This window comes from Lycium ferocissimum, chromosome 5 (genome assembly GCF_029784015.1).
Source record: "Lycium ferocissimum isolate CSIRO_LF1 chromosome 5, AGI_CSIRO_Lferr_CH_V1, whole genome shotgun sequence".
NCBI lineage: Eukaryota > Viridiplantae > Streptophyta > Magnoliopsida > Solanales > Solanaceae > Lycium > Lycium ferocissimum.
In genome coordinates, this window is record NC_081346.1 from 29,385,515 (window position 1) to 29,401,561 (window position 16,047).

Genomic DNA, 16,047 nt, shown 5'->3' on the forward strand with positions numbered 1-16,047 from the left:
TAAAATATCAAACTTTTCAATTAATTACTTTTAGGTCCTGATCTTATTTTTTAAAGTTAAATTTATTTTTTGTACTTGTGGTCGACTTTTCAAAAGCTGTCAAACCTCCTACCGTATTTTTCCTTTTCTTATTTGCTATCAAGTGTCCGGTATCCACATTGGAGTCCGATTAATTTGGATCCGTGTCGCGTAGGGCCCATCGTTTAGGAGAAGCGTTCCATACTAAGAATTTTTTCAAATTCAGGCTCGAACCTAAGACCCCTGGTTACTTTCCTCTATTGATCTTATCTATTAACCTATAAAATAGTCATTTCTTCGCTAGATTCTTGCTTCTTGTTGCTCTCTTGTTTTCTCCTTTTTCATTTGTTGCTTATTATAGATTTTTACATGTAGATATTTCTTTTACTTTATATTTGTATTATGAAATTTGAGGATTTCTTGAAAATTCTTTTATCTACATGTAGACATTTCTTTTACTTTATATTTATACTTTAATGAGCTCATATGTGTTTAAAAAGATATTACTAAATAATTTTAAGATAGATTAAAAAATTATTAAATGATGTCATATAGTGTTGAAAATGAAGATAGTATTATCAGTCGAGATTGGGTTATCTTTAAAGTCTCTTGTTTGGTTAACTATAATTCATCTTTTAAACACAAAATAAGTTTGAAGCAGGGGGAAGTTAGAGTGTCGGCTACGGGTTTGATTGAATTCGGAAGTTAAAATAATAAAAGAGTGAAATGAAAATTTTGCTTTTAGATATTGAAAATATACTTATTTGAAATTTAATTATTACTAAAATAAATTATATTTCTTTAATTAAAATATCTACTTTTATATCTTGAGGGCCTCATGGAACTAGTATCCAAATAGGAGGCAAAATGGACTCACGGTTTAGGCCCAATTGTTAGCTTGTCACCATTTTCAATGCCCGGGCTTCATGGAACTAATATCCAAATAGGAGGCAAAATGGACTCACGGTTTAGGCCCAATTGTTAGCTTGTCACCATTTTCAATTTTCATCCAGTTCTTAAAGTACGATAGGCTCTGAATTAAAAGTTGCTCGGTTTCTACAAGTTAGGTCCAACATATATAGAGGGATGGTTGCATTTCAAATTTCTTTCAAAAGTAATATGGATGATTTTTCAAATATAGGTAATACCGTAATAATGTCTTGATGTACAAGCTAATAGTTCACGGTGAAGGTATTGACATCAAAATTAGAATGCTCTATGCTTAAAGCAAGGACAAAGTTGCCAACCTATTGAGCATTGACTAGCAATACTTAGTGCTGTCAAAAGAATTTTAATTGATAAGTCAAATTTAACCCCACTGACTATTAGGTACTTTTTCATCCACCTAATTTTAGTTTTAATTTGTTTGAAGTTTCAAAAATTGACCAAACTAACCCTATAGTCTATTTGACCAAACTTTCAAATCTATGTATTTTAAAGATTGAGAGTAACAGTTCGTGTTTAACTTATTAATTTGAAAAACATTTTTATTATACTAGAGCAGTAATTTGTGATGGGTTCAGAAAAAATCTTAAAGTTTAAACCTTTCCATTGTCATCCCCACCCCTAAAGGATCTCTAGAAAATATGAAGAACAAGCTGAAAATGACAAAAACATGGCGGCCAAACTTTTCGTCAATTTTAGGGGCTAACATTCCTTCGCCAAGGAATTAATTACCAACCTGTTAATATTACAAAAACTTGAGTGACGTTACCCATGCTGTGACCTTTTCCAGAAACAAATGGTTAAACAGAGCTAATAGTAAGATAAATCTTAACAGTTCTTGCTATTTTGTAGCTAATAAATGCGTTACACTAGCTTGAACATGAGATGAACCCGAAACAAATATAGATTCTCATATGCAGTCCATACACAATGATGACAAGGTCAATATACCTATCAACATATTTTTAGATCTCCATCCACTTAACAAATGTAATCACTAGTCGCTATAGCACCTGAAAGTGCATATACAGATTTTCTGGTACTCCTCGCTTTTCTATTTAAAACTTCGTTATTTTATTTTGCTATACAGCATAAACAACGTTGCCAATGCTCATGGCTAAAGAGAAAACAAAAGCAATCCAAGCCAAAACTATCAAACTCAGATTGTTCTTATCGTGTAACCTTCTGTCCAGACATAGGTAGGGAGATGCTTCTCACAGTATATTTTGCAGACCAGCACACCTATTCAGTGACCTGTGCACTAGCTGCCTCCATCAGGCCGTTGCGTATCTGGTCACCAATGTCACGAACATGGCCAGGACCATGTGGTATGAAAACGGTAGTGTTCTTTGAAGAGTTTCCAAGGTCTTTGATGGTGTCAAAATACTGGGTGATCATTATTAGATCCATCACTTCTTTAGCGGAGGCCCCTTCTACTTTATGCGAGAAGTTCAAGATGTTCTCTCTCAAACCATCAGTAATTGCCTGCCTCTGCCTGGCAACCCCAACCCCACCTAAATACTTGGCTTCAGCCTCAGCTTCTGCTTTCTTAACTTGGAGAATCTTATCTGCTTCTCCTTTGTATACACTAGCAAGCTGCATCCTTTGAGCTACAATACAGAATAAGATTAAGAGTATATAGTTAAGAAAGCTCTTAATCCACGTATCAGATTACAATCTATAATCTATTACAACAACCTGGGAAAAAAATATTTTTTATGGCAATAATGAACATTTGAATCTTTTGAGGACATATAGTCCTCCTCTATGTCAATCATATAGTACTTCCAGGTAGGTAGTGGAACGTAGTCCCGTGTATCCATTCCGTATAGTAGGCGCAGTATTATCTTTGTAGTTCCTTGACCTTTAACTTCCTGTTACTTTCTGATGTCTCTTGTGCTTCGATTATCGTATTAGTTTGCTACATTTACTGTTACTTATTTTCATACTGCTTATTTATAGTATTTTGCCATGGTTCCTTTACTTTCATCAATTCTTGGCTGACTTTTTGCCCTGCTTTCTCTTGAGCCGAGGGTCTTTCGCACTTGTGGAACTACAGTGGGTATGTTGTTGTTGTAGTAGTACTTCCAGAAACAAAAGGGACAGTTAGGTAACATTTGTCCCTCCACACACCAGATGCGTCCTCAATCAACACCTTGCTCAAAGATAAAAAGTTTCTAAGTTCTCAATAAAGCAGATATACCAGAAGCTTAGGGGTGAATACCAGAAAGTGGAGTGGAGGAAATTGGTGTGTAACAATGCTCCGTGTCCTAAGTGGCTGTTCATACAATATCTAGCACTTAATTGTAGGCTGCTCACAAAGGATAGATTGGCTGGATGGGGATGTGCAGATAATGTTGATTGTGTGTTATGTGAGATTGAGGTGGAGAGTAATAGCCACCTGTTTTTAAGTTGCTCCTTCTCAGCCCAGATATGGCACAGAATTCTGCACTGGCTAAACATTCAAAGGCAAGTATAGAGTTGGGAAGATGAAACAAGATGGGCTGTAACTCATTGCAAAGGGAAGCAGCCAAGGGCAGAACTGCAGAAGTTTATAGAATGGCTCTTGCTGCAACTGTGTATCACATATGGCAAGAGAGGAACCACAGAATTTTCAAAGGGCAGAGCAGAGACACCCCAATACTTGTGAGGAAGATTGTGCAGGAAGTTCATATCAGAGGAAGAATGAGGCCAAGATTGGCTATGCTGCTGACTAACCTGAACTTCTATCCTTAGTACTAGTTGTTCTGTAGTAAAGTTGTGATCATGATGTTCTGAGCTTGTGTAGTGAGGTAGGAGGTTGAAATAGATGTAGTAGTTTGCTGCAGAACTGGGGGCTGTCCAGTTCTGTTTTTCCTGTGCTGTAATGTTCACTTGGTAATAAAATCAACTTATTTACCTAAAAAACAAAAAAAAAGTGTCTAAGTGCCGGCATGTGCATTGGAATTTACCAAGGATTACAACAGATCAGTACCATCAATGCTCTATTTGTACACAAAGGTAGAAACTTGAGTATTATCAACACTCTATTTTGTAAACTAATTCAGAGGTCAAAAAGCAGAAATTGAAGTACCATTAACGCTATTTGCATACTAATTCCCCTTCAAATTTTAAACCATGCATTCTTTGAACACAAATTTTATTCATATGCAGAACTATGCTAATTCAGAAGTAGAAACTAAAAATTCTGCAGAACTATGCTAATTCAGAAGTAGAAACTAAGTATCATCAACACTCTTTGTACACTAATTCAGAAGTAGGAAGAGTACAAACATAAATACCATCAGCACTTTATTTGTATACTAATACAGAAAGAAGAAACTAATCCCCTTCAGATCTTAAAACATGCATTTTTTAACAAGAAACGTTATTCATCTGCAAAACTAGAGCGTGTCTTACCTGCATTTATCTCGTTCATTGCTCTTCTCACAGAAGCATCAGGAATAATGTCAACCATCAGTATGTGCTCGATATTATATCCATACGCACCCATCACCTGACATATAAACTAAATAAGAGACTCCAAGAAACAAAAAATTCCTATTGGACTGGGGAAAGTTTCAAACCCTTGTAGACTCTGAAAAAATGGTCCCTAAAGCTTTCTTAGAGAACAACTTCATGATCTAAACTCTCTCTGTTCCCAGTTTCTCCTTTTCGATAAGTCAGATTGAGATTGTATTTTTTCCTTTTGGCTGTGCTTCTTCTTCCCTTTCTTGGGGTGGGTTTTTTGTGTGTGTGTGTGTGAGGGGGCGGCAGCAAACAGCTTACAGTGAGTTCTACATCAAATTCTACTTGACCAGTAAAAATAACAAAATTTATTCTAGACCAAGGTCGAGAATTTTCACTGGCATACTAATGAAAAAAGAAGAAAGAACTAGAACACACGCCAGACCAAAGCTTTTAAGTTTTACATTAACATTCCTTTTTTTTTGGAGTAAGCTAACAGAGTAATCCTTTTTTTCTTCCCTTTTGTGGAATATTTTTCCTTTTTGCAGGGCAGGGGAGGGGGTGGAAGGACACTGTGTTGTTGGTTCTGCCTCATTTCTACAATTCTACTTGATTAATAAAATTAAGAAGAGAAATACAATATATCCTCTTAGAGACATATTAAGAGGTAGTATAATATATTAAAGACAGCAGACCAAGACCGAGCGTTTTCCCCTAACATACTGAAAGGAAGATCAGCAGAAAAGCCTAATTTCCTTCAATTAGTTGAAGATGACTACTTGAACATACAGTTTCCACTTTCAAGATTCTGAGAGTATCTTCTCAGAAAAGGTTAATTGATAATTGTCAATCAATACATGCTACTAGATAATAGGAGTAATGCACTTTGAGAAAAAAGAAAAAGATATTAAGACGAACTGCAAAAAATGAGGGAAGAAAACATCTTGAGTAAGAAGCAAGTGTTAAAACAATCCCAAGCAGAGAGGCAATCTAATTATGATCCAAATTCCCTGCCTTCCACATAAAATTGATCAAAAGTTGCAGTTTGCATGATAAAATCTCAACTAAGAAACAAACAAGTGGCAGAAGACCCAAAATTTTTGGGGAGCTGAAGTCATCCAAATGATTTTATGCCATTTAAGACCTGCATTTCAAAGCAAAGTCCAGGCTCCAACAGTTTGAAACAAGATAAGATTTGTTTGAGTTTCATAGAGAGAGAACATATGAACAAACAAACTAACTAGTTTTTTTTTTTTTTTTTTTTTTGCTTTGCTTTCTTTACCCCTCACCATCCTACTAAATCCCCTCTTTCCTATGGATCAGGTTCTGTTCCAAATCTAAAAATGGTAAGATTGATTTCGTTTCCCGCCCGCACAAAAACACAAATTTACCTTCTCAAGTTCCTCCAAGACAGCCTTAGCAACTTCATCCTTTTGCTCAAAAAGCTCGTCCAAATTCATTTTGGGGACATGGGCTCGAACAACTAGAAGGATCAAGAAGATTGAATGAGATGAGCATTGTACAAGTGGCACAAATATAAAAGATAGAAAGCATATACTCAAGAAAAGTAAAACCACAAAAAAACCAAATTACCATCAAATACATAAGCCTGAATTTGCTCCGTTGGATTTTGCAACTCATAGAAAGCATCATCAGCATTTTGTCTGATCACTCGATATTGGATCGAGCACAGCAATTGAACAAAGACATTGTCCTGAACAAATTGCATATTAATTAACTTTCTCCAGGTAAAGCAACATATTGGTCCATTTCCAACTAGAGATTCTAAAATCAAACCACCTCTGTCCTATACAGCTATTGCATTCCCAAAAAGATACCAGTAGCTTTACGGCAAAGTATATTAGATCAAAGGACCTCACAATCAAAAGCATTTGAATATCATTCATCATATCATAGAGAACTACCATTAGCCTAGTGTCAATTTACTGCAGTTCCTATTCATCCAGACGAATAAGAAAAAGAAAAAAAAAAATGCTCAGCACGAATTACTCTGAAAGGAACTGCACAATATCTGAACGACTTACAAACAGCAAAACTATTCATACATTGGAAACATTTACTGCAGATTATAGGGGTAGGTAAAGTTCCCTAAAAATCAGCAATTTCACCAATTCAAGAGTGTATTAATCTAATCTCCAACTCTCTTCAGCAATATACCACCTCATAAAAACATAACAGAACCAAGCGTGCTTGAAATTCCAACAGTTTAAAGTTCATTTATTTTAACAGAACTGAACTTGCTACATGATATCAGCTTGAATATACTTTCACCGACCAATAGTAAGTTAAGAACATCTAAGCTTTTTCCCTCTTTCTCACAACCTAATATTTCTTAGATTTATCCACTCATTTGATATCATCCTAATATGAATTGAGTGGACAAAACCAATTTGTTAATCAATTACCTCGTATCGACATTATAATCATGTCAGTTACCTTTTATGACTAATACAAACATTTGACACAAAAGTTGCATTACATGACTGAATTGTGAAGCATCTACTTACTACAATTGTAACTAGCAACTGTAATTAAAAAAACAAAAAAAAAATTAGTCAAAAATAACCGATCGATCATTCAATTTTGTTTTGTCTATTTGGGAAATGGTAATAGCTCTCGTATATTATAAATATGTGGTTTACCTTTCATAACTAATACAAACATTTGACACAAAAATTGCATTACAGGAATGAATCGTGAAACATCTACTCACTACAATTGTAACTAGCAAAGTAAAATCAAAATTAACCGACAGATCGTTCAGCTTTTGCATATACAAATTAGAATTGTAAAAAAAAATAGGAAGATTAGTAAACCTTGGTTTTGGTCTCAATTTTGACATCGAGAGAATTGATCCTTGTGGAGAGAATTCCAGAGAGGCATTCACCAGCCAAGGGATTCCAAAAATTGAGTCCTGGTTCTGCTAACCTATAAAAACGTCCCCATTTTTCCACCACACCGACGCTCGCCTGTTCTATGCATCCACAGAATACGCAGTTAACATTCCCCATCCCTTTTCTCAGTTACCGGTTTGATGTTGGTGGTGATTTTAGGGAGACCGCGTTTTTGTATTGCCAAACTTACACGCGACGACCGCCACACTAACGTGGTTACAAACTTGTTCGCAAGAAATATCTTTTTTTTTTTTTTTTTTGACCGAATAAGTACACGCCACTTCTTAAACTTGTCATGAGACACCCAAATTATGATATATATTCCGATTGAACACCTAAATATATTCCGATTGAGCATATAAACACGTGATATAAGATTTATATTAGATACTTTCACAAAAATTATTTAAAAAATGCGTATAACTAAAGAACGTGATATATTTTAAGTGATTAACTTATTTATGTAATGGGTATTTTTTTCAAACTTTTAATCGGAATGTTTAATAAAAACATTTTATCATGTGTTCAGGTGTCCAATATGAACATGTCATAATTTGAGTGTTTAAATGAGTCTATAAAAATATTTTATCATGTTTTTAGGTGTCCAATATGAACATGTCATAATTTGAGTGTTTAAATGAGTTTTCTGTATTGTAACCTTTTTTCTTGAAACGGAATTTTCGCGCTTGAAATATTACTTATGATTCTTATGATGTATGGTTAGGTCTTAACCAATGTTTTCGATCCTTTTGCTCGTACTTCTTTACAAATTTGATGAATTGCTAATTGCTGTCATTTAATTACTCTATATGTTGTACAAAATTTGTATTTTATTCTATATTTGAGAGTAAAATAGCGCTAAAAAATCTAGACGTGGCATATTTTATATGCAAAACATAGAAAAATCACATTGTAATTAGTTTAAGGTTAGATGTGTTTAATGAATATAATAAGGATTAACATTAAAATTGATCAATATGTGAGGGGTCAAAATATGATATTTTTTTGGAATTAAGTCTTGCAAGAAGTTCAGAAATTCTTTTAAGAAGTATTTTGAGAAGATTTGTGAAGGAGGCCACTTTCAAATTTCAATTGGGAATAAGATCACTCAATTTCTTTTTCAATTATTTTTTGATTTTAGGGTTTAGAAAAAGGGGAGTGGGGGTACATTTCATAATTTTAAAAAGTTTGGAGGTTTTAAGTTATACACTTAAGTCCCTTTGACTTGTAATAAAATATACAAAGCCTCTCTCCCTCTCATCCGTCCCTTTCACTTCTTCATTTCTCTTTCTAGCTTGGAACTCTCAAACTTCCACCTCTCCCCTAAGCTCTAATATGCCATGATCATCGTCAACAGGTAGTTTCTTTAACTCTGCAACTTTGTCGGAGCATTTTGAGCTCCATATTGCCCTGAATTTTTTATTTTTTCGATCTTGATAAAAAACTAATGTTCATAAAGATCTGCTTTTTTTTTTTTCAAAACCTTTGTTGTTTTATCTATTTTTTCGTCGAAATGTGTGTTATTTATACTTATTTTGCTTGTTTCGATCTTTCTTTTTCTGTTTTTGCTTTTTGAAATTACATATGGTCTATTAATAAACATTAGCTCGATTATTCTTATTTTTATATCGTGGTTGATCAACGTCTCTATTATTTGTATATAGATCGTATAAATGCCTAGGTGTAGAGGAAGATGAGGAAAAATAATCCCCCGTTCTTGTGCTGTGGTTGAAACTCATTCTAATGCAAATCGTAGGGATAAAAAAAGAAGAAGCGAAGAACTTAGCCGAGATAGAAAAAGAAAAAGAAAAAGAAGTGCAGAAGCTGAGAGTGCGTCCTACTCAGACCCCATTGATGAGTGTAGTGTTGATGGAGATAGAGTTGACAGTAGAGTTGAGAGTGTATCTGAGGATGGTTCAAAACACTCTAGTGTTGCTGAAGATGTTGATCATTTGTCCTTGCCATATCGTGCAAAGACAAGTAACGTTGAAAAGTATGTCTTCATCAATTGGCTGGATGATTATGAATCTTTTGCAGCAAAAGTTTCTGTTAGGAGAAGACTGACGTTGTTAGTTGAATTTAACAAGGTGTTGAGAGATAAAAAACTAAGGAAAATGTGGAAGCGTCCCTATTTTGGTCACTTTAGAAAACTGTCAAGATTCTTTATCAATTTCAACAGACGGATGATCCCCTATATGCTTCTTCGTCATGTAGTCCAGTATGGTTCCTCGTGAACGACAAGCCTGGGTGTTTTAGGTTGAAGGAGTTTGCGTTGATCACTAGTTTAAATTGTGAATCCTATCCCTCCCAATCTAGAGAGGACAGGACAATTAAGAACTGGGTAGAATTCTGCTCAAAGGTTACTCGAAACAAGAATATTACATCAGAAAAACTAATATTAGTGATAAGAGGACCTAGATTAAATAAAGAAGAAAAGCTGAAATGTTGTCTTGTGTGGTTTCTCCATACAATTTTGATGGCCAAAGATGTGTCTAAGGGGTGTGGACCCTGATTGGTTTAAAATGGTTGACGATTTGGAATCTTCCAGAGCTATCCTTGGGGAGAAGAATCCTTTGAACTCACTGTGGAATACTTGAAGGACAAGGTAGACGTTCCCAGGCACCACTAAATCCACCTTGAGGGCATTCATGGTACATGTTATAAACCACTGGTGTAGTAGATTATAGACTGTGTGTTATTTATTTTGACACTTAGCGATTATTTGTGTCATTATAGGTCCGGACTTGTGAAGCTTTCCCCACGCTTGGATTTGCGTACGCTAGCAATCGGATGAGGTTCCTACTTTATTCCTAGGATTCTTAGGTGGCACACCACAAAAATGGAGCGATTTGCGAAGGTGATTTATTTAGGATTGGAGGGGAATTTCAATTAGTATAAATTTGGAGTCTATTATCAATGTTTTTACAAAAATATAAACTAAATGCTAATGTTTTGCGTATTTGTAGGTTATGCGCCGTTACATCATCCCCACTATGCGTGAGCTGGAGCAGGACTACATGAAAGACTTCTTGGCATTTGATGATGAGGTTGATGATCTCATCATAGATAAATTGAAGATTGAATCAGAAAGCGTGACCATATTGGTTACATCAAAGAATAGCTCGAAGGCTCCTAGTAAGTTGAGAAAGGAGCCCAAGGATAATTCTGATGAGGATACTCATCATGCCTCGAAGCGACGTAGTAGGTTTGAAAATGAGTCCAATGAGCTCTCATATGATGGGGAAGATATTCAATCAGAAGATTTTGGTGATTATGTTGGCATTGGGACTTTTAGGGGTCGTGCCGCACTGCCGGGGGCCCATCAGTACCGATAGAGCATGTGGAACTGCAACAACGTGTATATAAGATGGAGGAGTCTCTGAATGTTCTTCTCACTTATGTGGAGGCGAAAAAATTTAGAAGGAGGAGAAGAAGAATCAGGAGACTGTCAAAGAAAAAGGTGAAGATTTTGAATTTTTTTATTGTAATTATGTTGTATACGATTTTCATTCTTTTTAATTATGTCCAAAAAATGCAGCACAAGCACCTGTGGAACCATCTGCTATCAACAAGTTGAATGTAGGTGCTGAGCCAACTGCTGAGATCCCTGGACCAGCTGCTCATGAGAAGATTGAGGTCCCTAGACCAACTTCTGAAGTTGAGAAACTTGGGAAGGTTGAGGTATAGAAGGTTGAGATCCCTATGCCGATTCTTGCTCAAGCTGAGAAGGCAGCAGATGTCACTTCTCAGGTTAATGAGAAGAATGCTAGTGAGACGAGTCAAGCTAATGTTGAGTTTGACTCTGAAAAAGTTGTGTCGGGCGTCCTCGCCCAGATTAATGGTTCTTCAAACAACTAATTTGGTTATTTGAGTTGTAACAAACAATTAAGTTTTTGTTGAATGTGTGTGGTGGATGATGACAAACAATCATTACTAATGTCTGACAGTTTTAACAAACAAGGTTGTACTTTGAGAACAATAACTTATTGTTAGACTAATTGGATTGTAGTGATATAATAACTATTACTTGTGCTTAAACTCTTTGGATCATGTCTCTAATTGGTGGGGACTCTCATATGATGTATTAAAGTATTATTATAATGTTTAAATATTATCAAGTCTTTTTATTTATTTATTTATGGCGTTTTTAGACTAATATTAGTGATTTAAGGATCATTAGGTGTCCTAAAACTATTTTGATCACGTGTCTAATGGATGGAGACTCTCATATGATGTATTAAAGTGTTATTATAATGTTTAAATAGTATCAAGTTTTTTTATTTATTTTATTTTATTTATTTTGACTTTCTTAGACTAATATTAGTGATTTAAAGACCATTAGATGTCCTAAAACTATTTTGATCATGTGTCTAATGGATGGGGATTCTCATATGATGTATTAAAGTGTTATTATAATGTTTAAATAGTATCAAATCTTTTTATTTATTTTATTTTATTTATTTTTGGCTTTTTTTAGATTTGAGGTTTGGGGTTCATATTTTTTTTTGTCTGTTGGACTTGTGCAAATTTAGCAGGCTTCTCGTTCTAATAGTGATAAAAGTTGTGCGTCTACCAACTAATATATGAAGGACCTGCTTGTTTACCAGTTCCCTGATGCAGTACGATATAAGTAAATAACACAGGATATTATCGTGGAAAACTCCTTGCTCAAGGGATTAAAAACCATGACCTACCACGTAGGATTTCAACTCCACAACACCAAGCAACTTCAGATTACAACTCTTGAAATCTAGGAAATCTAGGAATTATATCACATAATCCCTCCACCCTTGTAGTACCCCTACTACAAGGAACTCTTTACTACCTCTAGCCAAGCTAACTAATACGCCTAGACTAACTTTAGCCTAGTGTACCACTCAAACGCTTGTAAAGATGCACTTCCTGGCGGCCTTGAGAGTTCAACCTTTGTTTAACTACCTCCGACCAAAACACTAATACACCTTGACTAACTCTAGCCAAGGGTACCACTCAATAGAATGAAGGTAAACTACCTATGCATAACTACTGAGAATTCAGAGTACCTACAACAACTTTATTTTGAGAAGAGTAGGTTTACAGGTTTAAGAACAAAAGAACAGAAACTTAACACTCCTAGGACTTAACACAACTTCAGTTGTCGAAGAACGAGTCCTTAGATTTGTGAAGCTTTGTTCTTGAACACACATTGATGGGTGGAGACCACGCACTTTTAGATCCGAACAATTTTGGATTTTGCAAGAATCAAATCTTCACTTTAGCATGATGTTTGAATATGTAGAGGAAGAGTGAAGGGTGACCCATAAAGTAACTCTTCTTTGTGTCTTTGCTTTGTTGTCTGCTACGGTGACAATAGCTTTACGGTTATAGAGTTGAGCGTACGACACTTCAGGAGACCTGGTCTCTCTATCATCGTAATTGGTTCCTCGAGTAGGCATGTCAAATCTTCAAAACACCAAAACACAAGGTAGCATGGCTTATCAATTTCCCCCTTTTTGATAATGACAAACACATAAGTTGTATTCCCCTTGAGGACCAGATTCCCACTTGTTCCCCTTGAGAACTAGTCCATAGTAGCAACCAAAGAAGCAGCAACTAATGATTAAACTATCAATCCCATCACTTGTACACATATCACAGAACAATGATCAGTCCAATCCCTCTTTACCTTTACCAATTATTCCCTCTTTTGGCATCATCGAAAAGTAAGTAAAGCTAAGTTCAACATCGCTAACTCAGAGCCACAAGGTCAACACAACATAAGAGAAATTAGACAAGCAATTTAGCAGACACAAAACAGAATGAATGCCCAAATCAGTCAATGTATTATCAAAACATAGTAGTCAGATCAGAAAGTGCATAACAAAAAAAAGTCATATTTTCCAAATATCAATCAAGCATGTGTGATGGATTTTAATTATGGGAAGATTAAGGATTTTGGGAGGTCAGAGCATTTAGAAGTTTGTCCAAGCGTTCACTGTTAACATGTTGGTTCTGAAGCGTCTGGTCCTTAAGCTCATCCACTTGATCTCAGATCTTGCAGCCTTTAAGACATCTTGGGACCCAACTTCTTTCTCTCTTTCGGTTAATCGAGCCTGAAGAAGAACATTCTCAGCCTTGACCCTTTGCAGTTCAGCAATCATCCTTTCCTGTGCCTGAAGCTGAGTTGAGATTGTGGAGGTGCTTCCAACGCCGCCTTTCCTGTGTATACAATCACACTCTTCTAGAGTTTCTATAGAGAACATGTGTTTATTGGATCCCTTGGTATCTTTGTCTGTTCTAACCTTGAAATGCTCAAATACTTTGGTCAGACCAAAACCATAGGGAAGTCCATGTTTTCCTTCTGGTGCATTCACCACCTTGATTATGTGTTCAATCATGATTGCAGTAAGGTTGATGCGTTGAAAGTTGGACAATGCTTCTATAAGCACTAGGTCTGCGATGGAGGCAACGGTGCGACCATCAGCCCTTGGAAGTAGCACTTTGTTTACCAACTCGAACATGAGTTGATACTCTGCTTTCATTTCCTTCTTCAGAAGACTAGCCCTGGCACTTGTATTTTCGACCATGTTTTGGGAAATCATGACCTTAAAGTTGCTTGAAGTAGTCCTAGTGATGGTCCTTATTCCTTCAGTGGGAACTTTAAGAATTTTTCCTAGGACCTCTTCGGTTAACTCAAAATCTGTTCCACTAACCGATGTAATAAGGGTGCCCTGGTAGTCAGAGCAGTAGAGATTTGAAAAAAATTCAACTACCTGTGCCTCGTAAATATTTGGAATTGGTGGAGCAAACAAATGGCTCCATTTCTGAAAATCAATAATTTTAAGCAATCCCTTTATTCCAAATTTGTCAGAGATTTCTGGGTCGACCACCCTACCAAGCAATAACCTTTGCTTCTTTAGATTTTCCCTTCTTTCATTTTCACTCTGAGCAATAAATTTGCCCACTTTCTGTTTCTATGAGGAACCAGATTCCTCATTGCTTAAACTTTTCATTTGCTTTGAAGATTTAGATTTGTCACACCCAATTGGTGTTACTCTTTGTTCTCTGATCCTTTTCTTTTCTTACTCTCTTTTCTCAGAATTTTCCTCTTCAAATGAAACGTCCTTCCCTTCTTCCACTATTTCTTTATCATCATCATTAGCGGTTGTAGTTTTCACATCCACCACGTTGATTTTGTCGGTCGATCGACTATTTCTTCGAGTCTTCTAGTCTTCTTTCTACCTTTTGCTTTGTTTGCCTTAGGAGTTGAGTATGTTGTTCGAGCAAAAGTAGTTCTTACTCTGGATGCAGGTTTACTCCCAGATCCTTTTCTTAACTTTAAGACAAGTGGTATGTCCTCTTCATCAGATTCATTTGCATGATCATTTTGACCATGATCTTTCCTCAGGTGCAATCTTATCGAAGGGTACAACATTGTGGGATACGGGTTCAGGATTTAACATCAAGTCTCGATTTATGTTAGGAGAACCTGGTGTCTTATCCCGCATAGAAATTGTCCTATGTTCGGAATCAAACATTTCTTGTATTGAAGGAAAGGGTCTCTCATTTCCTTCTTCTGAAAGTCTAACATTTCCCATTTCACTTAAGGTTTTTGCAAAACTTGCCATAAGAACGGCATCACTATCCATCTTACTAGATCGATTTTTACCAATCCCAAAGATGGTCCCGTCTACCTTTATAGGCGATTCCTCTACTGGCTCTTCTATTAAATCATCTACTTCTATGATACCCAGAAGTAAGAGAGTTACCCTTTTTCTCATTACTATCTTCCTCAATTCCCTTGTTGATTTCTCCAGTTTGCTCCTTCTTATTGCACACAATTTCTTCCTTATGCATGTCTTGAGAGATCAGGTTTTCATTCTTTTGACTAGATTTCTTTGTTCTCTCAATGGATTGACTAGTAACTTCTACTTCATTTTCTTGTCCCTCTATCTCATCAGTATCTCAAAAATATTTTGAGACAGACGCGGTGTGTTCGCTACTGACGGAGTCAGGTTTCTCAACTTGGTCTGAAGCTTTTGGTGGAAGTGCTGACTCTTTAGGGGAGTGACTAGTGACAAGAGATTCTGGTGAAGTGACAACGGGATTTTGAAGTGAGCGAGTTTGGGGTTTTGGGGAAGACAAAGGCTGATTTAATTTGGGTGAGTTTTTGGATTTGGATGGAGAAGAGGTGAGGTTTATCTCAGAAGGGGCTTGCGAAGTGAATTCTTCGTTAGACAGTATGAGATTTTAACGTAAAGAAGAGAGTGAAAGAAGAGAGAGAGAGAGAGAGAGAGAGAGAGAGAGAGAGAGAGAGAGAGCAGGTTTGTGTGATGATGCAGAGAAGTGAGAGAGTGATTTGAAATTCTGATTTCAAGTGAGGAAATAGAGAAGCGATTATGGGTACTTGAAGAGGGTAAAGTGACGATTGGGTCGGGTTGGAAAAGGTGTAACGTTCTGAGGAAGATATTAAGCATTTCAACTAACCAATTTTGATGACATGGCACTTAAATGACAGTTTCAATTTTATGCAGGTCTTTGAAAAGACTACTAACCTAAGTTGCAGAGACCAGGTTTCTTGACTCTTTTTGTTGATGTCATTTACAAAAAAAAAAAAAAAAAATGGGCAGTCATTCTTGCTTATGCCGTGTCCCTTTAAGCTTGCGTTGTTCTGAGACATCCATGCGTGTAGACCTGTAACAATACATGTGCAAGTTAGATGCTGCGGAGGAACACTTTTCAA

General features: G+C 36.2%; 2 protein-coding genes across 2 annotated transcripts; both read right to left on the minus strand.

The window, feature by feature from the left end:
* Positions 1 to 1,844: 1,844 nt before the first annotated feature.
* On the minus strand, positions 1,845 to 7,543 carry LOC132056659 (protein PPLZ12). The gene is made up of 5 exons (XM_059448946.1): positions 7,248 to 7,543; positions 6,004 to 6,124; positions 5,802 to 5,893; positions 4,363 to 4,459; positions 1,845 to 2,573 (listed from the first exon to the last, which is right to left on the minus strand). The coding sequence occupies exons 1-5, from the start codon at positions 7,440 to 7,442 to the stop codon at positions 2,206 to 2,208; spliced, it is 873 nt and encodes a 290-aa protein (XP_059304929.1). The 5' UTR covers positions 7,443 to 7,543; the 3' UTR covers positions 1,845 to 2,205.
* Positions 7,544 to 13,276: 5,733 nt separating this feature from the next.
* Positions 13,277 to 15,085, minus strand: LOC132057704 (uncharacterized). Its single transcript, XM_059450318.1, has 3 exons — positions 14,794 to 15,085; positions 14,605 to 14,702; positions 13,277 to 14,278 (listed from the first exon to the last, which is right to left on the minus strand). Exons 1-3 carry the CDS (start codon positions 15,083 to 15,085, stop codon positions 13,277 to 13,279), a joined length of 1,392 nt encoding a protein of 463 aa, XP_059306301.1.
* Positions 15,086 to 16,047: the final 962 nt, after the last annotated feature.

Bases quoted from the DNA above. Each gene is read 5' to 3' on its own strand.
- LOC132056659 (XM_059448946.1), bottom strand. From the start codon at position 7,442: ATGGGGAATGTTAACTGCGTATTCTGTGGATGCATAGAACAGGCGAGC. The intron at 4,460-5,801 runs GTAAATTTGTGT...TTTATATGTCAG, and splicing joins TCTTGGAGGAACTTGAGAAG to GTGATGGGTGCGTATGGATA. The intron at 2,574-4,362 runs GTAAGACACGCT...TCTGTATTGTAG, and splicing joins AATGAACGAGATAAATGCAG to CTCAAAGGATGCAGCTTGCT.
- LOC132057704 (XM_059450318.1), bottom strand. From the start codon at position 15,085: ATGAGAAAAAGGGTAACTCTCTTACTTCTGGGTATCATAGAAGTAGAT. The intron at 14,703-14,793 runs GTTCTCCTAACA...ACCTGAGGAAAG, and splicing joins TATGCGGGATAAGACACCAG to ATCATGGTCAAAATGATCAT. The intron at 14,279-14,604 runs GTAAGAACTACT...GGTTCCTCATAG, and splicing joins GGAGTAAACCTGCATCCAGA to AAACAGAAAGTGGGCAAATT.